The 26,642-nt window shown below is 39.7% G+C and overlaps 2 protein-coding genes across 2 annotated transcripts; both read right to left on the reverse strand.

Moving 5' to 3' along the window:
* Nucleotides 1–5,456: 5,456 nt before the first annotated feature.
* Nucleotides 5,457–14,880, reverse strand: BET1 (Bet1 golgi vesicular membrane trafficking protein). Its single transcript, XM_047850761.1, has 4 exons — nt 14,712–14,880; nt 10,751–10,875; nt 8,168–8,224; nt 5,457–6,617 (listed from the first exon to the last, which is right to left on the reverse strand). The coding sequence occupies exons 1-4, from the start codon at nt 14,728–14,730 to the stop codon at nt 6,462–6,464; spliced, it is 357 nt and encodes a 118-aa protein (XP_047706717.1). The 5' UTR covers nt 14,731–14,880; the 3' UTR covers nt 5,457–6,461.
* An 882-nt stretch (nt 14,881–15,762) lies between these two features.
* LOC125148793 (uncharacterized) lies at nt 15,763–17,947 on the reverse strand. The gene has a single exon (XM_047827069.1). It carries the CDS (start codon nt 17,422–17,424, stop codon nt 16,789–16,791), a length of 636 nt encoding a protein of 211 aa, XP_047683025.1. The 5' UTR covers nt 17,425–17,947; the 3' UTR covers nt 15,763–16,788.
* Nucleotides 17,948–26,642: the final 8,695 nt, after the last annotated feature.

The raw sequence follows: 26,642 nt of genomic DNA on the forward strand, positions 1-26,642 counted from the left end.
AAAGCCAATGAATTATTGAATAATGCAGAAAGCTTAATAAGTTATTGGTTTTGGGGCGCCTGGGTGGCGCAGTCGGTTAAGCGTCCGACTTCAGCCAGGTCACGATCTCGCGGTCCGTGAGTTCGAGCCCCACGTCGGGCTCTGGGCTGATGGCTCGGAGCCTGGAGCCTGTTTCCGATTCTGTGTCTCCCTCTCTCTCTGCCCCTCCCCCGTTCATGCTCTGTCTCTCTCTGTCCCAAAAATAAATAAACGTTGAAAAAAAAAAATAAGTTATTGGTTTTTAGGACTATTCATTAATAAGAAAGTTGAGGAGAAAGGAATAATTATAAATATTCTTTTAAAATATAAATTGATGGCCTAACAAAGTTTTTCACTGTTTATTAAAATCTGTTTTATGTGGACCTTTTTTTTTTTCCAGGTATGGGTTTTTTTTATTTCCAAATTCACTCTGGTCATGAGAGAAGCTATTAAGTACTGAGAAAGTCAGATTCAGCTGTCTGCTTTAATGTGAATCACACCATGATTGTGGATCTTTGAAAAAGCATGGTAGGAACAATTTTTTATAGAATTACATAATATTATACCCTTGTTGAAGTTAGCAAAGTTGACTTAATTACTAAAAAGAAAACAATAAACATTTTTCTTTATAAACATCATAGAAACTTTGTAGAATACTTACATTTACAATGGATAATATGGTTATATTTGTAGCTATTAAAGTTATAAATTATTAAGCTTATGTGAATTTTAGAATCTCACATGTAGTTTGTGGATAATGTTTTTATTAAAACATATTGTGTTTTTCTATCTTTCTGTTCATTTTGAAAAGTAAGGAAAGATTATTTTAAGACCTGGTCCTGGCACTTTGCAAGTCTCTTCAGTTTATATGGTAGTCCTTCAAAGGCTTGTGAAAAATTCTTCTAAAAAGGCGAGACCCAGTGAGTTGAACTCTTCAGCTAAGATAAACTTTAGAAGCCAATACTTTTCTTTTTTTTTTATTTAAAGAAAATTTTGTTTAACGTTTATTTATTATTGAGAGACAGAGAGACACAGAGTGTGAGCAGGGGAGGGGTAGAGAGAGGGGGAGACATAGAATCTGAAGTTGGCTCCAGGCTCTGAGCTGTCAGCACAGAGCCTGACACAGGGCTTGAACTCACAAACTGCGAGATCATGATCTAAGCCGAAGTTGGTCGCTCAACCAACTGAGCCACCCAAGCGCCCCAGAAGCCAATACTTTTCTAAAGAGAAAAAAGCTTTTTTAAATATACAGAGCGACCCTTGCACTCTGTTTGACCATCCAATTGCAGGGAAAAGCATGGAGAATGACAATAATCACCTACCCTTTTTGTATACGATTCATATACAGAACTTGAACTATCAAAGGATGGAAGGTCCATAAATGTAGCATGAATTTACGTATACCAATTAAGAAAAGGTTGACATGCAAAATGCACAAATGATCTTCTAAGAGTCCACTGTCTTTGAAAAATACTATTCTCAAGTTAATTTATCAATTAAACTTCATGTTGCCTAATTTTGTTTTCTATTAAAATTTAAGTGAGATGTCCTCATCTAAAAAACAAGTAACTTATACATCTTTTAAAAGAATATTTGTCATCAATATAGCCAGTGGTATGCTACAGTACCTTGTACCAGCTCATGAGAGCCAGTTGTGCAGATATTTTCACAACTGTGTTCAGCGATGTCACATTGGTAGACTGAAATCAAGTGTGGTGGGAATATTTACACCAAAGAAATAAAAAATTACTATAAATCACCCTCCTACCCTTCCCAGCCCCAGAAAGCTGGTTTCTGGGGCTATACCATTAAATATTAATATGTAATGAAATGAAATGAGAAATTTGCTTGGAGTCAGAATCCAACTTTCCAGTTAGGGAAACATTTTGGAGATTTTCTTCAGAGAATATTATAAAAGATTAACGTGGTTCTCATAAAAATCCACTCTGCTTTATTAAAATATCATCAAAGTATAATGAAGTTCATCAGAAAGATTGAATAGGTATCTATTAACTATGAAAATACTACGAAAGTCCAATAATTAAAATAGTGTGTTACTGGTACAAGAATAGAAAACTGAATAGAACAAAATAAATACCCCAGCAAAAGACCCTATATGTAAGAGCAAGAAAATGTTATCCAATATTTACTGTGAGAATAACTAGTTGGCACTTTGTAAATGAAAAAGAAAATCATTTGTGGGGCTCAGTCTGTTAAGTGTGTGACTTTGGCCCAGGTCATGATCTTGAGGTTTGTGAGTTCGAGCCCCACATCAGGCTCTCTGCTGAGGCTTCGGATTCTGTGTCTCCCTCTCTCTGCCCCTCCCCTGCTCACACTCTGTCTCTCTCAAAAATAAACATTTAAAAAAAAAATTAAAAAAAAAAAATCATTTGTGCCCTGTACCTCATACAGTTAGGTAAGTTTCAAAATAGAATTAAAAAATACAACTGTAGAGAAAGTAAAAGGAAATAGAATGTTTATCAACTGTTTCATCAAACCTCTACAAGTAGACAACTTTCTAAGTTTCTCTCTTCAGACTTCTGCTTCCAAAGCTGAACCCTGTTGCTTTCATTCTAATAATGTAAATAAGATAGATACATTAAAATATCATAGATTTTTTTTTTTAATTCCATCAGGGGTGTCTGGGTGGCTCAGTCGGCTAAGCGTCCAACTTTGGCTCAGGTCATGATCTCATGGTCCGTGGGTTCGAGCCCTGCGTGGGGCTCTGTGCTGATAGTTCAGAGCCTGGAGCCTTCTTCAGATAATGCATCTCCCTCTCTCTGTCCCTCCCCTACTCATGCTCTGTCTCTATCAAAAAATGAATGAATGTTAAATTTTTTAATTCCATCAGATTGCTGAGGCTGCAAAGAAACCTAATTGAACTAACTTCCAGAAAGTGGGGACCCCTCACTAGAAGAGGAAAGGCAGCAGCTTCCTTCTGTAGCAGGATGGTGGGGCGGGGAGGCCAGGCAGCGGGGAGAAATTTTTTCAGCAACATGTGGGTGAGTGTGACCGATTAGATTTCTAAGCGTTCGACCACAAAGGCAACATCTACCGCTGAGTCCCAGGAACCCATTCTAATTTTTTTTTTTTTAATGTTTATTTTTAACAGAGAGAGAGCAGAGCATGAGCGGGGGAGGGGCAGAGAGAGAGGGAGACACAGAATCCAAAGCAGGCTCCAGGCTCTGAGCCGTCAGCACAGAGCCCGATGCGGGGCTCGAACTCACACTGTGAGATCATGACCTGAGCTGAGGTCGGACACTCAACCGACTGAGCCACCCAGGTGCCCCCATTCTAATTTATTTACAAGTAATATCACTTAATTAGCACAGTAATGCTGTGTTACCACTACCTATATACAATTTTTCTTCCTGTTTTACAAAGAGAGTACCTGAGGTGGAGAGGTCATCCACCCAAACTTATGAGTGGGAACCAGGATTTATGTTCAGCCAGTGTGACCTCATAGCTCTCAGTCTTAGCTCTGGTGCTATTCTGCTTCCCAGTAAATATTTAGTCAAAGGTTATTCATCAGTATAGCCTGATGAAGTTATTTACTAACTGAATGAACCTAAATTATCAAGCGCCTTTCCCACTTTCTCTACAAGGAAGCAAATTCAATACATATAATTTGAAATTTAAGAGCATTGAAAAAATAGGACTAGTTTATTTTATAGAACCAGCTTTCTATGGATGCAGGTGCTGGGTTTTCTGCTCCAGAATTCTGATGTTTAAGATGGTGCATATTTGTTTTAGATTTAACGACTATTCTCTGTTCCAGTAGTATCCAAGAATTAATTTGCATGCCAATTTAAATTCTATCAATAATATGTGTAATTCTCCCTCTCCTCATTGTAGAGACCTACACCTTGTATCCAAAGGGGATGGTGCAGGTAAGTAGTACTTTCTTTTCTGTGCAAATGTGTTAGCATACTTCCAAGGACCAACTCATACTGAAATGAAGTGACTAGATACTTGGCAGAAAGATGTGGACATTTGGGATTTTTATAAATTGCTTCCTCAATTTTCTCCACCCTTTAAAATATAGAATATACAGTGTGTCACCCACCACCCAAATATCTGAAAGTCTTACACTGAATAAAAACTATGTGAATATTTTGCCTGAATTGTTATAATCAACTTCTCAGACACCTATAGCAATAAAGTACTATAGAGTTAGCAATGGGCTTGTGAAGGATTATGAAGGGCTAAAACTTTTCCATATTTGAGGTGTTCCCCCAATTTTATTTCTGGGAGTACTTTTTGCTAGGGGTTTCCAAACAAAAGGAAGAGATGGTGCTGCCAGAAGAATCTCTGAGGGGGCAGGGACAGGCCCTTCCAGAGAAGTCTGCTGCCTGCCAGGAATCTCAGCCAACCTGTTTTAGGCAGTTTTTAGAATTGTAAAATAAGAAATGGACAGTGCAGTGATGAGAATCACTTTTACATCGCCCCCAAACCCCATTTCCTGAAATCCCCACCTCCTTGATAATATCTAACATTTAAATAGTGTTTTAATACTTTACAAAGACTGTCATATAACAGCCAAACCTTAATCTTGAAATCCATCCCCCACTTGCCATCACTGGTTTTCCCAAGGCTTTGATATTTCATTTATTTGCATTGTTGGTTCTCTTGTTTCCATCTTCTAGTCATTTTTCTTTGGCCTTCTGTTCTTCCTTTTGCAATTTTAATTATTGACAATGATTTTTTAGTCTTCCCTGAGCTCTGATGTCACACAGTTGGCACAGAGTACACAGTTAAATAATTCTTCAAAACTGAATCTCTGATAGGGATGTCCACTTGGAAGTCACAGCATCATCTCAAAGCCTGACACCAACATGTTGTCTTGTAAAATATCTGATGTGTCTGTTAACAATAGGGAGAACTAACATTTATTATGTGTCATGTATTTTCAATAAATTACCTCTCACAACAATCCTAGGAAATAGGTGAATGAAGAATGAAGAAACAGTCCCAAACAGGGACTGAGCAAGTTAAGGAATGGTGATCTGAACTCAGGTCATCTAACTCAAACCAGAGTCCCTTATATATCACATCATAAGTCTCCAGCCTCTTATATGAAAAGTCACTTAACCCCTCTCAGTTCTGGTGTTTCCACCTGTCCAGTAGAGGCCTGATGATAAACACAGCCGAAGACAGGACCTGAATTGATAGGTAATTAAGGATGAGCAAAAAGGATTGCACACTCAGCAAAATCAAAGATAATAGACTTACAACTGAAAATACAAAGAAAGAGATTTTTCAAACCGAAGTCATGACTTATGTCATTTGTTTGAAGCAAATTCTGAAATAATACAAGTATATTAACTTTTCCTGATTTTGTTTGGGATATGTTTTCAGGACCATGTCTCAGATTCTATGTAAAAACAACAACAACAAAAAACCAAAAACACTTGAACGAAGAGGCAACAAAGACAATATATTTCATTAAAAATTTTATTTTTAGAGCCCATCAATGGGCAAATCCCAAACAGTAGCAATACAGAGTATTTAAGAACATTTTAATATTTCTATCCATCTTTGTTTTCCTTTCCACAAACAAACATACTGGATTAAAGCAACAATACTCTTAACCCCAAATTCAATGCCTGAGTACTTTCAATATCTATTTTGAACACATAATAAAGCAGAGGCAGTTAATTTTATTTCCACTCGGAGCTTAGCAATTACTTTAGCTTCACATTATTCTATCACAAATTATAACCAAATGGCCTACCTAAGCAGCTAAAATCATAAAATTATTATAAGCCAAGTCAATGGTATGTATAAAGTTAACAAAAAACAACTAGACTAGTATACATTTGTTTTGGGCCCTACAAGAAATATGCCAAAATAACAAGCTTTAGTAAAAGATGAGGTCCTTGGGCAGAGAACAAGAAGTCATATCATCAAAAATTCTGAGGAAAACTTAGGTAAGAGGAAATCAGCCTATAATTTTAACCAAATGAAGGAAGAAAGGGGAATACATTATCAGGGTTGATGACAACTTGGGAAAAGACATATAGCATTCAATCACAAACTTGTTCACTACCTCAAGAGCTCAACATCAGGCTCTCCAGGCATTCTGTTATTCTCCCAGTAAGTTTTTTCACGGGAACATAAACCCACATTTATGCTAACAACAGAGTGTTATACGGCTATTTAATCTGATGGCAAACAACAGGAAAAAAAATTCTTAGGGCCAGACTGACTTCAGCCCATCTCAGTACCCCTGAAAATAGGGGCAAAAAATTAATCATTAAGAAACAGTATTCAAAGAGTACTGTATTACCTAATGTGATTTATAAAACAAGCACAATTCTGTAATCGTCAATGGAAAAAGTCTTAATATTTGAAAATTAGGAATGTTTTGATGCTGATTTTTTACCAAAATGGTACTCCAAACAGTTAAGTTGGAACAAATCCCAAACTCACACTTACTTGCATCACCTCAGTTTAATAATCCAATAAATGACAAAAAAGACAAACAATGAAAACAGCATCATATAGCACAACAGCTTTGTCTGGCTCCCTCTAGATAAAATCTTCAGTTTTCCCATAGTTTTACCTAGAAATCCAGTTGTAGAATCAAACTGTGAATCCTATGAGGAGAAAGGGAAAACAAAATAGTTAGATTCTAATATTGTACATATGCACATTTAAGTAATTGAATATACTGTCCTTAGAATACATTTTTAATGAAATTTTTAGTGTTTAATCAATTCAGGAGCCTGTTTATAACTTGGGTAATCAAGCCTGATTACTCTGTGCAAAATAGAGTAATTCTCTCAATGAATAAAAAGCTCTTTCATTGAATAAACATTTCTTTCAGCATCAGAGTAATTCAAAATCCCAAAGTATTTAGGTCTTTTTCCAATTGTGTGAATTAAGACACTAATAATAAAGGTAAGTAGTTTGTCTACTATCATACAGGTGTTTGATTCTCAGTTTTTGTTGGGGCATTGCTCTCAAAGGGCAAATGGTTGGTTGCTTTCAGTAATTCAGTATGATAATTCATCTAAAGTTTAATATGGTTAGCAGTTAAAGGTACTTTACTTTTAAGATTCTTTAATTCAGATAGCTGACTTTGAAGTACAGCAGAGTTTATTAAAAGTTAAGAGAATATCATGTAAAGGCAGTAAAATGTGGTTAGACTCCAAATATGGATGGGGAAAACTACCATATTAAAACATAGTTGGAAACTGGAAAAGTCCTGAAGATGAGAGGACTAGGTGTAGATTAGAAATACTGCACTTTCACAGAAATCTCAGTATCCTAAGATGTAAAGGCCCCAGCTGAATGACAGCATTTGCACAGCTCGCGCTCTATGTAGTTCAAGCACTTTAGATCTATAGCTCTTCACCAGGGTTATGTATCACAATCACCTGGGACACTTTTCTTTTTCCAAAATACATATATGTAGGTCCCTCCCCCTAAAATTCTATTTAGGTTGAGAACTAGCATAAACACTTACAGAAAGTTCCCCAGTGATTTGAATGTACAACCTCCATAAGAACATTGCTTTCAATGACCTATTCATTTCTGAATAACACAATTTTAAAAGCAAGTGGAGAAACTAGGGAACGTCTAGAGAAATTTGACATTCGAAATAAATATTAAAGAATGGAAAGAGGTTCTACAAAGAAAGGTATATGTTGCTGAGCTCCCTTAGACTGGAGAGATAAAAGGCTCTGGGATGTTATTATGTTCAAATCTTATTGATTTGTTCAGAAGTGATCCTTAGGAGATCAAATAGAAATAGGCTCACATTACATGAAAGACAATCAATTGGATGGATATGAAGTGCTTTTTGATTACTTGGTAGTCAGTATCCATTGAGATCTCCAAGAACACTCAAAACAGTCATTTTTCCTGAGTCTTTAACAGTGTTTTAAACATAAGATTAAAAATACAATGGCTTCCACCTCCTCCTCCTACTCACAGTGTGTTAGGGAAGATGAAAAATGCAAGAATGAATAAACCTATTAGTTATTTCAAAGCAATAAGATACAAATAGGCCGGAATCCAGAACTTATGATCTCTAGATTAATTTCAAAATGGATAAGAGTTAAAATGATATTATTCCTGATTAAAAGACTAAATTTGAGAATATTAGATCAACTTTCTTAAATTTAAAGTCACAATCACTTACCATTTCAGCTAATAATTTATTTTGATGTTTAACCTCATGGCCTATTTCAATGGAAAGCTATTAAAAAAAAAAGACACATGCATTATTACTCACATAATGGCATTTAAGTGTTATAGAGTAAAATGCCATTCTAAGCATACACATTTTCTCAAAACTGTCTTCTAAAACTATAAACTACATATAGTTTTTTCTGATAATTTTTCCACTGACATTAAAGGAAAATAAATTTAGAATTTCTACTGTTTCCCAACTATGGATATTGTCTCCCTGCTCTTCATTTTGATTTCATTTTAATATTCAATTCCATCTTTTAATTTTGGTACACACTTCTCTCTGGTTCTCTTATCCTTGCATGCTTTTTTCTTCCTCTCTTTATATTATTCATACAACAGCATTTATATGTATATTTTCTTCTTTACATTTTAAGAGATATATATAAGTACCTATATTATCAATTAAAATCTACATGGGACATTACCTTGAATATATGCCTAAACTAGTTATTTATTCAGATTCTTTTTTAAAAATATTTGAGAGAAAGAGAGAATGAGCAGGGGAGGGACAGAGAGAGAGAGAGAGAGAGACAGAGAGAGAGAGAGAGAGAGAGAAAGAGAATCCTAAGCAGGTTCTGCGCTGTCAGCATAAAGCCCAATGCAGGGCTCGGTCTCATGAACCATGACATCATACTTGAGCCAAAATCAAGAATAGGAGGCTTAACTAAGTCATGGGGTGCCCTATTTAGATTCTAAAAGTTTTCCTTTAAAGTATGACAATAAACTGGAAAAAGATTGACAAGTTATTGTTAAGGCTCAGCCGAGCCTTAAAAAAATACAATTTAAGTGATTATGGCTGTTATTCAGACCAAAGCCTATTCGATACTTTATATGACAAATTCATTAAAGGCTTCACTTCCAAGATATTTGGATAAATTACAAGCAACAAATGAAAATCTTGGCAAACCATTGCAAATATTGTTCTCAACTTCTCTTGTGTGGAAAGTATATGGGGTGATACACAAAATCACACTAGAATTCTATAGATCAGAACATGAGCTTTTTCCCCAAATTTAACAATCCAGAGATAATAAAGCAACTATAAAGCCAAATAGCCCAAATCACCTAACTACTTTCTACAACTGTCATTCATGACAAGGAAAGAAATTTCCCGGGGGGCAGGGGGGTAAACCTTTATTCCAATAAGGAGCTAAATTATCAATGTCAGAGTTAAAAATAAATAATTCTTCATTCTCTATCAATGTTGATTTTCTAAACTGTTAACATTATACAGTATTACTTAGTTCGTAGATCAACTCTTTTTGATCTAATATGACTTTGAAAACAACACTCTTTTCAGAATGTTATTAGTATCCAGGCTGAACACAATTGTATTTTCCAAAGACTAATGAAATACCAATTAAGTTTTAGCAACATGAGTTTCTACTGAAGGCTCTATGAGTTTATAGCATGTTTACTGTAATACAGAATCAATTACATACACTGTTAAAATCATATTTTTGTAATTCTTTTACTTAACACATGTTAAACTCAATACCACTGATAACGAATTATGCTTAGGTGCTGTGATAAAGATAAAAATAAAAACAGAAAACTCTACATTCTGGTAAATTTCTTTTACATACAAATAATCCCAATGCAGATTCCTATGCAATACATGCTGTAGAAATGGTGCAAACTGTCTTATGTTCACAAGGAAAAGAGTTACTTCTGATGTGGTAATTAGGTAAAGCTTGCAGGAAGGAAGGAGTGCAGAGAAGTGGAGCCTTTACTATTAAAGGCTTTGGCCAATGTAAGGAGGGAAAGGACACCTCCCCAGTAAAGGGAGAGTATGATCAAAGATGTGGGAGTGCAAGTGACACCATGCACAGGACGAGAGATTCTCTAATTTGTCTGGCAGAAAACATATACACATTCCAGAAGTGTAGGAGATAAGGTCTGATAAGCTGTGGATAATCTCTAAAGGACCCATTTAACCAAGCTACAGAGTATGGATTTTATTCTTACATCATGGGAAGGCACTGAAGACTTCTGGGAGCAAAGGATGCAATTTTACAAACACTCCAAAAAGATGGCGGAACATGCAAAAAATGAGGAACAAATAGGTTACGAGGCTCTCTCCATACTTTGCCTAGGAAAACCAAGGGATAGTATCAGGAAGAGAAAAGTAGAAACAGAAAGAAGGAAGCACAAAACTCAGTGACTAACGTGATGTACAAAGATAGAAACACTGAGATGTGTAGCTTAGTATACTAGAAGAACTGCTTGGGGGTGGAAGATGTACCGCTCTGAGACATTACTACAGACAACATATAGTACTATAGATTTACACACACACACACACACACACACAGCTAAAAAAAATAAATGTACCATTATGTTTTGATTTGGCCACACTTTTAATCTTCTATTCAAATCATGTTTAAATTTTGAGTGTACTTTGACCTCACTGAACTATACACAACTTGGGTAACTGAATTCCTCCATATGATACCAACAAATAGTTTATAAGTACATATGTATACATAAATACACAAATTGGAAAGTATATCATCTGTTACGTACTTACAGATTTTATAGCAGTTACTTTGCTTCTCAGACTTTCAGTGAGTCTCTCATTTTCTTCTTCACAGGCACTGTACCCACTGTTAGCATACCCATAGTTCCCATAGTTGCCTGGAGGTACTCCTTCACCTGCAAGGATCAGAGTCACAGTATAGTTGTAGCAAAAACAAGCCACCTTTGAAGCCTTGATAGAAAAGAACCAAAAAAGACCCCTGGAGGGCGTTGCAGACCACATATGTCTATAACATTCACACTTCAAAGGAATTTTAAAAATTAATAACCAAATGGAGATCAGAACAATTCTTTTCTAATGCCCTCTTTTAAGCAAAGAATATTCAATTTGTTTTATACTTATTTACTGATTGCTTATTAATTGCCCACAAGACACTAAAGTAGGCACTGATCTAAAAGGATATTCAGGATACATTCCCTCTCCATAAAACTACAACTTTTAAAAAGGATCTAAAAGTAAGTCTCAACTATCCATTGAAGAAGCTTGGCTACGAAGGGAAAGGGAGCAAGAGGATAAATGTAGCAGGAAAGAGCTCATGGCAGAGGGAGGGTCCTTTATTTGCATTTCTTTCTTTTAAATAGAAGAGAGAACTTATGGAAAATAACTTATGGAGAACATTACCTGAGAATTAAGAGGGGAATTCATTCAACAAATATTTCAGAAACTTCCATGTGTCAGATCCATTGTTCTTTCTAGGTACTACTTTTTGGAGCTTATCGTCTGTGGAATTGCACTTCAGAATCCACAGTCCCAGCTACTGCCTAATAAAGTACTTGATATTCACCAGGCAATCAAATGGGTGGAGTGAGCCTGAAGAGTGAATCTATATATAAATATGCTAAAGGATTGAGAGAGGAAAGCATAGTTGAGGGTCTTATTTAACCACGTTTTCAAAAGACAGTTGATACAATCAGTTTTCTCAGTAAAGGAAGAGATAAGGCTGTCTTTAAGGAACGGTATCATTTGGAAAAAGCAGTAAGGAGAATAATGAGGGAAAGTGACTAGGACTACACGGATCCTAGGGTGAGAAAATAATCCTGGCCGAGGCAACACACTGTGGTGGTTTCAATCCTCCTGAATGTGTGATTTTTCTGAAGAAGGACTCATCAGCCTGAGTTAGCCCGTGAGAACCTGCATCGTTGGATTGATCAAGAATTTCATCAAGAGATTTACAGCACTGGGGCTGAAGAACAGAGCTCCAAAAGGCCGAGACTGCTTGACAAAAGAGAGGTTTAAGATATGGAATATGGGGTCTATACTGGACAGGAATTGAAGTAGTTACAATGGAGAAATGAGGAAGGGATGATACAGAGACTAGGTCTCTATAAACTCAAAGAGTAGATGGGGCAACAGGGACAGTAAAAGATGGAAGGGTAGGAAGCAGCAGTCAGTGCTCGTAGTTGAAGGATGGCTGAAGTGTAAAGTGGAAGCTCTTTCAAGACACAGCAGGAACCTCACTTTCTCTAAAAGGTAAAACTCCCTCTGAATTCTTACAGCTCTTGCTGTACATAACAGTAATATCACACTCTAGATAGTTCTACAAGGGCAAAAACTAAATTTGTTTCACTTATGGCTATATATCCCCCACAAATGTGTACACACACAAAGGCACACTCAATGAATACTTGTAAATGAATTAAATAGAATCTGAATTCACTGTTATTCAACTTTGAATGAGCCTGCCTTTCTCAAGAATGGAATCATAAACTTCTTTGAGGGCAGAGACAGTGTATCATACTTCTATGTCCCCTGTACCTAATGAGTACTTTATATGCAGCAGACACACAATTTCCACCACCACAGAAACCACAACAAAATGTTAAACAAGTGTGTTCCAGGGTAGAAAGATTTGCATTTCCCAAATTTTCCCTCAACTGCTGACACACCATCCATAAAATTCTCCAAATATAGTATGAAAAGTTGTAGGAAAGCTAGTGAATGCCAAAGGTCATCCTTAGCCTTTGTCCATTTACATATATGCTACTTCTTTTGGGTAGTTTCTATCAATAACTGAGCCAAATCATTTAGAGATTCATGTGAAGTGTTCCACATGAATATCTATCAGCTTCAATATTTATCCCAAGTTTAAAATTCCAGGCCAATACACACTGATACAAAACAAAACAACACACAGAATTTAAAAAAATTACAATCACAGCACACCAGTGTAAATGATAACAATAGACAAGTAAACGTCTTGTCTTTCCACTCAACTACAAGGGAGCTTCAAAAACAAAACAAAACAAAAGCTCTATCCATATCCATCCTAGAGATTCTAATGTAATTAGTCTGGGCTGCAGTCCAGGTATCAATGCCTTAAAAGCTCTCCAGGTGATTATAATGTACAGTCAGGGCTAAGAACCACAACTTCTCAAGTCACTCTGTTTCCTGCAATTTAAATGATGGCACACTGCTGCAAAACAAAACAAAACAAAACAAAACAAAACAAAACAAAACAAAACACCATTCAAAGGGCCCAAAGGACCTATTGCTGAGATCCAAACTCCTTGGCCGGCACTCAAAAGATCTCCTCAATGTGGTTCTGGTTCCATGTCTCCTACTTCAATCAAACTGGCTTAATGATAACCCTTAAACACACTATTCATAATTCTAGTCCTACAACTTTGGGGGGGGGGTAGGAATAGGGGAGGGGGGAGTCTGGTTTCCAACTGGAACTTGCCTGTCTCACCCTCCATTATTCAAGCTCTAGTGCCAAGTTCTGATATCTCCACAAAGTATGCAGTGCTCTATCTCTGAAACCTCTGAGACACTAGCTGTAGAACTTATTCAGTATTTGGATGCATAGTTATCACTTATACCATAATTTATCTTTGTACATGTTCCTACTCACCATCTAGACTGGAAGCTCTGGGAGCACAAACAGGGCCACAATTAACTGTACACTTAGAGCTTACTCAAGTACACAATAAATGTCATTAATAATGATAAAAAGAAAAAATTAAGCATATAAAACTATTCAAAATTAGTTATTTTTCCCCTACAAGTTACTTGGCCAACTTTCTATGATCCAAGTATTCATAAAAGCTGTACTTTTCAAAAGCTCTTCCTCATACAATTTTTTAATCAATGTATACGTCTAAAGTTACTGGAAAATTTCACTAATTTTAAATACCTGGCACTTTTGAAAAACTTTTTTTCCCTCTAATTGTAACAACTGAAAAAAGCAACATTCCCTTTTTTCAAGTATTCCATGTATTTTCTCAGGTATACTGTACCCCGATTTAGCAGGTTTTTTTAAAAAGTATCTCTTACTAGAGAGCTTCAAAAACCAGAAAATGCTGTTTTATTAGCTGTGCGTTATAATGGCCCCCTTAAAAGTCCTTGTGCTTGGTGAACCTGTTTCCTAAGTTTTCACAGTGGAGCAAAACTCAGATAAGAAATGTTCTGGATAAAATGGCCTTTGCCCCCAATGTTACACACTACAGTCTTTAACAGTAACGACATGTACGTTTACCTTTGTAACTCACTGTTACCAGTTTAATATTATTGTTAGTGTGCTTCGCGTGCAACATTCATTCTTCAAATTTCGCTTCTGAAAAAACTAACACCCAGGACGAGTACAGTACGAGAAGCCGAAGCCGGAATTCGGGAAACCCAGCGGTTTTCATCATCACTCTGACAGTCATTAACAATTAAAAAAACCAACCTTGACTATTGAGTTGGCACCTGGACATACCCCACCCCCATTCCTCCGCTACTCTATAAACCTACCATTCAAACTTAGGACTGAACCAAACTAAAGAAAAGCTTTTGGATCTGGGACAAATGGTGTGTTTCCACTCGGCACCGCCTCCAAAGACCCTTCCAATACATCCTGTTTTCTGGCCCAGATTCCAGTGACATAAGACCGGTCCGGTTTCCTTCCACATCCCCGCACCCAGTACGGCCAGTTCTAGGGCCCCCGAACTTCGAACCTCAGCCCTCTTCTTACCCAGGCCTGCACGCCTCATCCTGCCACAGTAGGGAAAAAAAGCAGAAGGAGGGGTGGGTAGAAAGGAGCCACGGGCCCCCCAGACGGCGTCTTCAGAACCAGGGCCCGAAGAAACACCAAGTTCTTTCTCCAAAGCGCCACGACATCAGTGGACGCTAAACAGCGCGCCGGCTGATGGCGTCACCCAGGCACTTATCACTGCCCTGCGAGGCGGCTTGAATGGCATTCTGGGAAATGTAGTTCACCGTCGACACAGGTAGTAAAACAGCCTGGCGTGAACCGGGCTCCTAGAGTGGGCGTGGCTTCCGGAAGAGGCGCGAGCGCTGGGGCGGCTCTGACTCAGGTTCTCAACATCTGGGTTTTTGCTGCTGGCCTCGCGGCTTCCTGGACGTTACTCTCAGCTTGTTGCCTACCGAGTTGAACCCCGTTGATCTGCCCTTCTCAGACCTTGAGAGGATGGTTGACTCATCTTTCCTGATTCCTCCTCTTACTTCCTCTGACCTCTAGAGTCAGTTCAGGGAAAGTCCAGGAAAACTTTATTCAAGATAATGATCTCATAAGTAATCTGAGACCCACAGAAGGAAAGGAAGAGGGTAACAAATTTGTGCTGGGTCACACAGTAGTTAGAAAAATCAGGTCACTTGGAATAGGACTCTTGCTTGGAATAAAGTGGTTAATAAAAGGAACCTGGTTTCCGGAGGCACTAATAAGTTAGTTACCTGTTACTGGATTGGTTGCATTTCTAGAAAGAACATTGGCTATTAGTTGTTGAGGACCAAAGGACCCCTAAACTCTCTCCCACTTAGATCTTTCTAACGTACACAAAGGATATTGAGATACATTGCACATTACCATGTGTGAGATAGTAAGGGCTTAAGAGCCTGTTGGCAAGGTTAGGGGGGTACTGGGATCCGGGTTAATGTTGCATCCACACGACTCCTGAAACAGAATGCTATGGGAACCAGTGACAGTCACAACAAAGTTTATTGCAATGAGAGGCAAGGCAAACTGATCGGTCCCGACAGACACTCTTAACCAGAGTGTGGTCCCGAACAGCTGGCGTACAGGGTTTTTATAGCCGACCACATCATCTTATCACCTGGGAACAGAACAAAGGAATAGTGCCCAGGTGGAAACAGTTCAAACAGGCCCTTGCCCCAATCCAAACACTAATCACACCCCCTGATTGATAGGATAAGGCTGTTATCTCTTAACCTATAGTGTTAAAACAAAACTCTTATTTCTTAAGGCTACAGGTTAGCCCTACACTACAATTTAACCCTTACATTTCCCCCTTTTCTTGTCCGTGAATCAATCCCTTGATTCATCATTAGGAACTAAGGGGACATAGTTGGACCTAATCATAATTTTTATTTCACCAACTTGCCTCTTGACATACTGTACTAACCAATTGATAATGCATGGGCCGATAGTTAACCCGAGAAGTAACAACAGTAGTGGCCCAGCTATGGTGGTGAGCAGCGATGTGAGTCAGGGGGACCAAGAGTGATACCAATTATTGCTGGCCTCCCTGGCACGTTCCCTAGCTCTAAGATTGTTCCTTACCAAACTAAGAGTGTCTCGAATTCATCCGGAATTGTTGGCATGACACACTATGCACCAACCCTGCCCTTGGAGGTCCTCTAGGGTTAAAATTGGTCGCGAACCCCAAGGGCACAACGACATCATACATTCGGAGGCCCCAAGTGTGCCCAGTATCTCAGAATGAGGAAAAAATAGATGAGCTGGTGTTGGGTTACATTTTCCCTGGGCCTCACATTGGGGGTTCGGGGTTCTAAGGAGAGTAATTAGGGGGTCAATGTCCCGTCCTGTTAACCAGGGGGCTAGCATCCCACAACCCCATTTGGCACAGTGGTATTGACCCTCTCCTTCACATTCATTTTTTCTGTCTGCATCTTAGCCAAATTTTGCTCTAGTGCCCTATTTCCACATCCAAAATTGTTCTCCCCAATGTTTCCGAGAGCTCTTGCCCAGGTTTGCAACCCCCATTCTTCTCCTACCAGGTCACACAGGTCGAACATGAAACAAGGCATAGTATGAGAGGCGTTAGATGTTACTACCTTCCCTGTGACAGTGTCTGAGTTCCCATTGGTATGGCTAAAAAGACAAGGGGTGCAGTTCCACACAGTCTCCCAAGCTTATTATACAAACCCAGACTATTATTCCTTTTAACCTTCCATTGCTGTTCATTCTCTGGTCCTGTATCAGTCCTGGGTGTTCCCACCTCCGCGCAGTTTTTCTTAACCTGAGAGTGATGAATCCAGGTTCGGACACCGTCTATCTTCATGGCCATTGGTGTAGTCAGGATCACAGTGTGTGGTCCTTTCCAGCATGGCTCCAGGGGTTTAGGCTCGTGCCTCTTGACCCAAACTAAGTCTCCTGGTTGAAAGGGGTGGGGAAGAACAGGAGGATGGGCAAAGGCTTCTTTCAAGGCATTAGTTATTTCCTTTTGTACAAGATGCAGGGCCATGAGTGAACCCAACAAGTGGTCCTGTTCTAGCTGTTCCTTTATGTCATCCCCTAGCCTCGGCAAGATAGGTGGAGGTCTGCCAAATAAAATTTCATAAGGGGACAATCCCTTGATAAATGGAGTACAACGTGCTCGCAGAAGGGCAAAAGGCAGAACATCAACCCAATTTTCGCCAGTCTCAAGGGACAATTTGGTTAAGGTCTCCTTTAGAGTCTGATTCATCCTGTCTACTTGACCCAAGCTCTGGGGTCTATATGAGCAATGTAATTCCCAATCTATTCCCAATGCTCTGGCTAGACCCTGCAATACCTGTGCCGTGAAGGCCGGACCATTGTCCTATCCTATGCTCAAAGGCAGCCCGACTCTAGGAATTAGTTCATTTAATAATTTTTTTAACTGTCACCTGAGCCATTTCTGATTTAGTGGGGAACACCTCAACCCACCTGGAGAAGGTGTCCAAAAAAATCGAGCAGATATTTGTATCTGTATTTCCCTGGTTTAATTTCAGTAAAATCTACTTCCCAAAACCGGCCTGGCTCAGTTCCTCTATCTCTTTTAGCTTCTGAAAACTTATTTGCAGCGCGATTTACTTGGGTGCAACTTACACATCTTTCAACCATCCCCTCAATCTCTTTTCCCAGCTCTTGCGCCCTGAACTTTTTCTGCACCAATTCCGCCATCTTTGTTTTTCCCAGATGAGTCCCTTGGTGGAGGAGATGCACCATGCGTCGCCCAAGTGATGCGGGTAAGCGTATCTTACCTTCAGGATCCTGAAACCACGTTTGTCCTGGTATCATACTTCCTCCTTTTTTTGAAATCCGCTCCACATCTTTAGGAGTGTAATTGGGCTCCGGTGGAAGCAGGGGGGTCTATCAAGATCGGTAGTGCCAAAGCACTTTTACTTTCAGTTAGGGCAGCTTTCCCAGACTGCCCATGTCAGCCAGGCGGTTTCCGAATGCCTCTAGGGAGTTGCCTTTTTGATGTCCCGGGCAGTGAATGATCGCGAGACTTGCAGGTTAGATGGCTGTTAGAAGGTCTAGAATTTTGGCTTTATTTTTGATGTCCTTGCCCTTCGCTGTGAGGAGGCCACGCTCTTGATAGATGGACCCGTGCACATGTACAGTTGCAAAGGCATAACAGCCGTGTGTATAAATATTAACTGGCTTGTTTTTACCAAGTTTCAAGGGCTTTAGTTAGTGCGATGAGCTCTGCGCACGGGGCTGAGGTTCCTGAGGGAAGGGTCTGTTGCCATAGAACCTCGCGGTTTGTCGTAACTGCAGCACCGGCATGCCTTTGCCCTTGAAACACAAAACTACTGCCGTCTGAAAACATGTTGATATCAGGATCCTGTAGGGGAATGTCTGTGAGATCGGAGCAGAGGGACGAAACTGTCGCTAAGGTCTCTGGACAAGAATGTAGAGGGGGACCTAGTCCTTTGGGCAGCAAAGTAGCTGGGTTTAAGGCTGTGGGGGCACAGAAACGTATTGGGGCTGGTCGAGCAGCAATGCCTGATACTGGGTAATCCGAGCATTTGATAGCCACCATTCTGGGGGAGCCCGCAGTAAGGCCTCCTTCATGGGGCACCGTAACAGGCAACATCTGTCCCAGGGTTAGTTTATCTTGGTCTTTGACTAGTAGCACGGTGACAGCGATCTGTCGAACGCATGTGGGCCACCCGGAAGCAACTGGGTCTAGCCTTTTGGATAAATAGGTCACTGGTCAGCGCCAAGGTCGCAGGTGCTGAGTCAGAACTCCCTGGGCTACACCCCCTTTCTCAGCTACAAACAAATGGAATGGCTTAGTGGGATCTGGCAGGGCCAAGGCCGGTGGGGTCATGAGAGCCTCTCATAAAGCTTGGAAGGCTTTAGTTGGAGTCTCCCCCCATGTGAAGGACTCCAGAGATCCCTTGAGAGTGGCATACAAAGGGGCTGCCAGTTCAGCAAAGCCAGGTATCCATAGTCTGCAGTAGCCTGCTGCCCCCAGGAACTCGCGAACTTGTTTGCGAGTTTTAGGCTGAGGAATATCGAGTATAGCACGAATTCTTTGTTCACTGAGATAGCGCTTACCTTTTTTAATGTTGTAACCTAAAAAAGTGACCGCAGTGTGACAGATCTGCGCTTTTTTGGCTGATACTCGGTATCCCAGTTTTTGCAGAAGACTCAAGAGTTCCTTGGTGGCACTCGGGCATTCTGAACGAGAGGGGGCCACCAGCAAGATATCATCAACATACTGCAACAGAGTTCCCTGCGGCTTGGAGATTCGAAATGGTTCTAAATCCTGGTTCAGGGCTTCATTAAGAAAAGAGTAAGAGTTTTTGAATCCATGGGGGAGTTGTGTCCAGGTGAGCTGTCCAGCTTTTCCCTCTTCAGGATCGGTCCATTCAAATGCAAACAGTGGCTGGCTCTGTGGGGCCAGCGGGATGGCAAAGAAGGCGTCTTTTAAGTCCAGAACTGTCTAATACACCTGAGAAGGGGGAAGCAGACTAAGGTGAGTATACAGGTTGGGTACAGTGGGATGAATATCCATTACTCTGGTGTTTACTGCTCTCAGGTCTTGAACTGGCTGGAAATCGGATGAGTTAGACTTTCGGACAAGAAGTGGAGTATTCCATGGTGACTTGCAGGGGGTCAGAATGCCCGAGCCATGCAAACGCTTGATGTGAACAGCAATTCCCTGCCTAGCCTCCTGGGACATAGGATATTGTTTGTCTTACTGGAAGCGCAGACACCTTAAGTCCCACAATTACTGGGGCTTGATGAATCACTAGTCCAGGTGGATTGGTCTCGGCCCATACCTGGGGAAAGTCCGCCTGGAGACTTTTAAGGAGGGGATCGACTGTGTGAACATTTTCATTGGGCACCGGGGTAAGTAGGCCCTCTTCCCCAAGTGGCACAGTCACCATTACTATTGTTGGGCCATCCTGGCCGACTTTAACATGCATACCCCCTTCAGTGAATCTCAAAGAAGCAGTTTATGTAATAGGTCTCTACCCAGTAATCCATGGTAGGGACATTCAGGCATGATTAGGAAAGAATGTGTAACAGTTTTACGGCCTAAATCTACTTGTTCAGTGGTCCATTTACAAGTTTGGGACCCAGTCACTCCTTGCGCCAGGGTTGCTCCTCGCCTGGTGGGGCCAGGATCTTGTTTTAGAACTGAAAAGGTTGCCCCAGTGTCCACCAAGAAAGTCTTAGGCTGGCCCGCTATATTAACAGTAACCAACGGCTCAGAAGGGGCCACCGAGCCGCAGCACCATCAGTCGGAATCAGCTTTCATTATCAACTCCTGGGGTGGCCGAATTTTATGCTCGGCTAAGTTGGGACAATCTTTTGTCCAGTGTCCCTCTTGCTGGCAATATGCACATTGGTTTTTTCCTAGTGGCGCTCTAACCCTTTGTCCTTTCTCTTTTTCCCAGGCCAGAATTCTTTGGGTGTTTGGGGTCCCCTTCCCTCGCTACGACCCTAGTCAATTTTTTTGTGTCTCTTCCTGAGAATCCCTATTGTTAAAATTTTTTGGGCTATTTCAACTAACTCAGATAAATTTTTCCCTTCGAACCCATCTAATCTTTGCAATTTCTTCCAAATGTCTGGGGCTGCATGTGAGACAAAGGCCAGGTTTAATGCCCTTCTATTTTCAGGTGCCTCAGGGTCAATAGGGGTAAAGTACGGTACACTTCCATGAGCCTTTCTAAGAAGGCTGAGGGGGGGTCTCCTCGGTCCCCTGAACAACTTACTTCAGTTACCTTAGACATGTTTGTGGGCCGGAAGGCGGCTGCTCAGAGACCTCCCAGTAGAGTCTGGCGAAATAGGGTCAGTGATCACCTACTGTGAGGAGTGTTTGGATTCCAATCTTCAGGGTACGAGGAAAGAAAGACTTCCTTGAGTAAGGCGGGATCCTCGGTGGGATGCCCGTTTGGCCCCGTCACCAATTTCCGGGCCTCGTGACAGATATTATCCCGTTCCTCAGCAGTGAAGAGAACCTGTAAGAGCTGCTGGCAGTCATCCCAGGTTGGCTGATGAGTCACAAATATAGTTTCAGGAAAGAAATTAATGCTTGGGGTTTTTCTGAGAACGGGGGGTCTTGAAACTTCCAATTATAAAAGTGGCTAGTGGAAAAGGGTACATAAATCATAAAGGGTCGGACATCACCCTGCAGGGGTGGCTCTGGCCAAAGGGGTAAGGCAGCGGGAGGGGGATGGAAGGAGGTTCCTGACTGGGTGTGAGACGGGCTCAGGGGAGTGTCCCGACTCAGGCTTGTCTCCTGGTCTGAAGCATCCTGACCCGTATTCTCCAGGTGGGAACTATAGGGCCATTTACAAGTTTCTTCTTCTTCCTCCGGTGCAGATGGTAAAGGGGACGGCTTCTTAGTCCTGTCAATATTCTTATCAAGTGGATGGACTTTAAGCAGCAAAACCTGTGCTTTAGGGAGGTGAGGGGGAAAGAAAGGTTTTAGCCAATCTGGAGGGTTTTCAGTGAGGGTTCTCCATGCCTCAATGTATGGGATTTGATTTTTATGCCTAGAATAGACAATAGCATGAACCTTATGTACCAGAGTAAGGTCAAAGGACCCCTGCAGAGGCCATTCAACCTGAAAGCTGGTCCCTTCCACCTCGCAGAGAGTTCGAAGGACTGGCTTCTTGACATGGAAGTCGAGAATTGAAGCAGCTTTCCCATAGTCCTGGAAATGGGTTAGGCAAAACTGAGAAGGATGCATAATCAACAGAAACAAAACAATTAGGCAAAACCAAGTAGGATACACAAGACAATCAACAGAAAAAATAATTAAGACATGAAGAAAACACTAGTTTGAGATCTCGAGGCCAGTAGGCCGCAGCAGCCACATGAAAATAGGATCCTTTCTAACAAAAACCAAACCAAGTGGGATCCACCGGCATCCCGGTAGGAACCCTGACTCTCGGTCTATAGCCACGTCCAGCAGACCCTTCTTGAGTCATTTAAATGGCGCGCCCCAATCCTTACCTCTCCCAATCCCGAGCCTCCTTCCAGGGGTCGGTGGAGCAATCCGAGGAAACGGCCCTGTTTCAGACCTTTAACTTTCCCGGCCAACGCACCAAATGTTGCATCCACACGATTCCTGAAACAGAATGCTATGGGCACCAGTGACAGTCACAACAAAGTTTACTGCAATGAGAGGCAACGCAAACCGATCGATCAGGACCGACGCTCTTGACCAGAGTGCGATCCCGGACAGCCGAACAGCCGGGGTACAGAGTTTTTATAGCCAACCACATTGTCTTATTATCACCTGGGAACAGAACAAAGCAATAGTTCCCAGGTGGAAACAGTTCAAACAGGCCCTTGCCCCAATCCAATCAAACACTAATCACATCCCTTGATTGATAGAATAAGGCTGTTATCTCTTAACCTACAGTGTTAAAACAAAGCTGTTATTTCTTAAGGCTACAGGTTAGTCCTAGAATTTCATTTTATCTCACAAGATTATCATGAAGATTAAATGAAATAACAGTTTTTAAAAAATCTGATACACAGTAGATGCTTAAAAAACCACCAGGTGGTTGGGATGAGCAATGGGTGTTGTATGGAAACCAATTTGAGAATAAATTTCATATATTGAAAAAAAAAAAACCAGGTGTTTGTGGTTTTGTTGTTTGCTGCTGTATGACAGTGGAATAATCTGCATACTAGAGATTTCTGAGAATGCAAAATCTGGTCATAGTTTCTCAATACGAACATTGAAGTCTCTGTCTTAAGGTTACTTTTGTAAAATACACACAAAAACAATTTTTAATGAAAGTAATTAAGTTGAGAAATAAACTCATTCCAAGAGTGTCATGACAGAAATACAGTCTTCATAAAAATAAAATAAACCACCATTCTTTAAAATCTATGGAATTAAATGAAGGTCGCATCAGGGACAAATATTTCAAATAACCACGAAGGTTCAGTAAGAGAAACGATGGTCAGGCTTCCCTTTTTAAGTTACAAGCTGTGACAGTCCCTTCTTTTGTAAAAAAGTACACACGTTCTATAAACAAAACATGTCAGAAAAATTATCTTAAAGAAGGCTTTCTCATATAAATGTAATTTTTAAAAATCTAATGTTAAGTTTACCTAAACAGACTATTTAAATTACCTATGTACTTGTCCTCTTATAAATGACTTCCCTTACATGGTAGGGAGATCTGAGAATAAAATATAGCTTTTAAAGGGCGGGGGGAGAATGAAATATACCAAGAATATAACTCAAGGAAGGCAAAACTGGTTTATGTTGAGCTTGTGACCTAAAAATCCAAATATAGGCACTTGGTTATCACTACTGTTGCCAGTCTCAAATTAGGATGGTTACTGGTTGAGAAGATTATGCATTCAAAAGATGAACTGGAAGTGATGTGTTTAATACCCAGAAGAATAATTATTAAATGTGACCACAATTGACATACAGACTACAGGGAATATCATTTAATTTTTATTATTTTATTTTTCTCTTCAAGTTAGAATTCCCACTCTTCTTACTGATTAAAGACAAATACAATTCTTGGAGATAAATAGCATTTTGAAATTTTTCTATATTCTTACAGGATATTTTCATAGAAAACATTCAATCTCTGAGGGTTTGAATGACTAAAGAAATGAGTGACTAAAAATGACTTAAAATAAGTATTCCTCGTAGTCATTACAGAAGCAAGAAAATGAGTGGGAAATGTCTGAATCTTGGTAAAAATTTGAAACTCTGGTTTTCCTGTTTGTCTGCTTCCTGTCCATATGTCCTGTCTCTTCTTGACCAGGTCTAATCCAAAGAAAAATAACATACCAAGGTCTTAAATAAACATTAACACATTTCCCAATCATTAAGCATCAGTATATATCAAGCATCATATTTGAACCACAAGAAAATGTAAAACAAAAGGAGATAGCACTTGATTTACAAACAGGCTATGGAATGAAAGTTGGCTTGTAAGTTAGTTATTTGGCACTGAAAACACTTTTCTCTCAGAGATTGAAATGGTGGTAAGTTTCCCAACCCAGCCCTAGAAAACATATGGTTATTGTGGTTCCTATGCTGGCCAATCAAAGTTCATGTAGCCCATAGTACAGCTGAAATGCTACCTCGTTTTCAGCAAAAACAATAGAAAAAATAATTTTGTAATCCTCATAATAAAATAAGCAATATAATTAAAGAAAAAAATAATTTTAAAAATTATCTTGGTTATTCTGTTTGAGAGGACATTAGTTTTACTCAAAACCACTTGAGAATGCAAAGGAAATTTTCAAGGAGTTTTCAAAGAGCAAGAAATTTGATCTTCCCTTTCTATAATTCAGGAATATTGCTAGTATTGCTGTAATGCTCTCAGCCACAATTAGTAAAATTGAGGCACACGACTCCCAACTGAAAAGTCTTCAGTAGAACCAGCTGCATATCTGTGGGACCCAGTGACAAATGAAAATGCAATACCCCTCATTCAAAGAGCAGGAAAAAAGTGCAGTTAAGGTACTAAAAAATAAAGCTTTTTCTCTACAACTCATCAAGTTGTCACCATGTTTTGTTATTTAATGCCATTCTAATTAAAAAATGAAATTTTAAGTTATTGGCATGATTTTTACCCTTCATCTTTATATTGTGCAATGATACAGTTTTAGGTTCAAACATAAGAGCATTTAACTCATATGTGAAATCACCAAAATTATATAATTCATATTTCATAGCTAATACATGAATATGTATCTTGTCGAAGTCCTGTACAAAATTAATTCAACTGTTTTATTCCATGTCTTGATATGCACTGTGTCTTGGTATTCTACCCACCCTTTACCTTCAGCTTACTGATGAGTTAGGAGGGATTGAAAAGAAAAGCAATTGTGGGTTGCTCTACCTTTTCCTTTCCATTTATGTCATCATTTTCAATACAACTGGCTAATACAAGGAAGCAAGATGAATAAGGAAAAATATGACAGTTCCTTGGATGTTTTTTTTCTTTCTACAGAAGAAGTTCTGGTTGAAGAAGAACATGTGGCTTTTTGTGGCTCTCAGTACCCACACTTAGTCACAGACTTGACATACTTATATTCACCAAGTTTTTTTGAACTCCCATGTGTTATGGGTCCACTGGAATTCTACATTCATGGGGCATGGCAAATGTTACATGTGAATGGGGTGGTAAGAAAAAATTAATATGTATATTGCACCTATCTCTTGCTCATATGCATGCCCCATTGTTCCATTAGACTTCATTTTCAAAACACAAGTTCGAAGACAAAATTAAAAATTTCAAGACAGTACCTACAGGGCTTTAAGCCAAGTGTGATGCTTTTCTAGCAAATGGGTCCTGTGCCACAGCAAAAGTTGCACACCTGACCCTAGTCTTCAGAGAGAAATCTTCCAAGGCAATGGGAGCCATAAGTGGTAGCGAAAAAGGGAGAGAGTGAATATAGAATGTATATCCACAGTGAGAGATTGATCAAGGTGAAATAACTATGCAGTGAAATTCATGTAATTCTTGAAACAAAGGGAAAGAGGAAGGGAAGAGGTTGCAAGTTGTGTAGTTCTGCCCAACCACCCACCAAGTGGTTTCTATCTCCAGTAAGTGGTTAATGAGCCAGAGATGAGTGAAATACTTGTGACATGGCGTATGTGTACAGACAGTAGAAAAAATTTCCTCAAGTTGGGCACAATCCCAACAAACTTGAGTGATGAGGTGTGATCACAGGGATGAGGCTCTATCTTATGTTTCACTCCAAGAAGTTTCATTCTTCCAGCAACTCTATTGTGTTACTAAGACCTCATTCTGGGAAATGATTCCTTCCTGAATGTCAGTTAATCAGTAACTTCAATTTTTTTTTTCCTGAATATTTGGGCCTACAGCAGAGCTAAATTTCAAAATGGGCACTTTGCACAGGCTGCCCTTTTAATATTCCAATTTCAGAGACATCTTTGACATTTCTAAAACATTTTAGATTAAAGATGATAGGTTTAATTTCCATTGCCTAGAAAATATTGGTGTTGTACATTTTAAAATATGGGTGTTGTGCATTACTTATATTCAAGACTAATTTAGTCAAGTTGATTTTCATTTTATATTAATAGCATGTATTCCTCAAGAACTATATTGAATTATCATATTGATACATCCAAAATACAAAAGGAAAAACAAAGTCCACAATGTAGTTTTATTTGTGCAACAACACTATCAGACACTTTGACAAACATGTTATTTAATTACTCCACTCGCTGACTTGTTTTTTCCCAATAGACCAGATTAGTTATGTATATGTGAGAGACAAAACATTTTCAATAAGTTGTTCAGTGCTAGAAAATGCTATCAGTTGTTATGTAGGAGACATTCACCTAAATTTTTGTTTTATTGCACAAATGGCCTCACTACTCTTGATTTCTAAAAGTGTGCCAAGACTATGTCACAGGTGTACCCAAGTTGTCTCATTTCAGTTTGCCTCAGTCTTGAC

This window comes from Prionailurus viverrinus, chromosome A2 (genome assembly GCF_022837055.1).
Source record: "Prionailurus viverrinus isolate Anna chromosome A2, UM_Priviv_1.0, whole genome shotgun sequence".
NCBI lineage: Eukaryota > Metazoa > Chordata > Mammalia > Carnivora > Felidae > Prionailurus > Prionailurus viverrinus.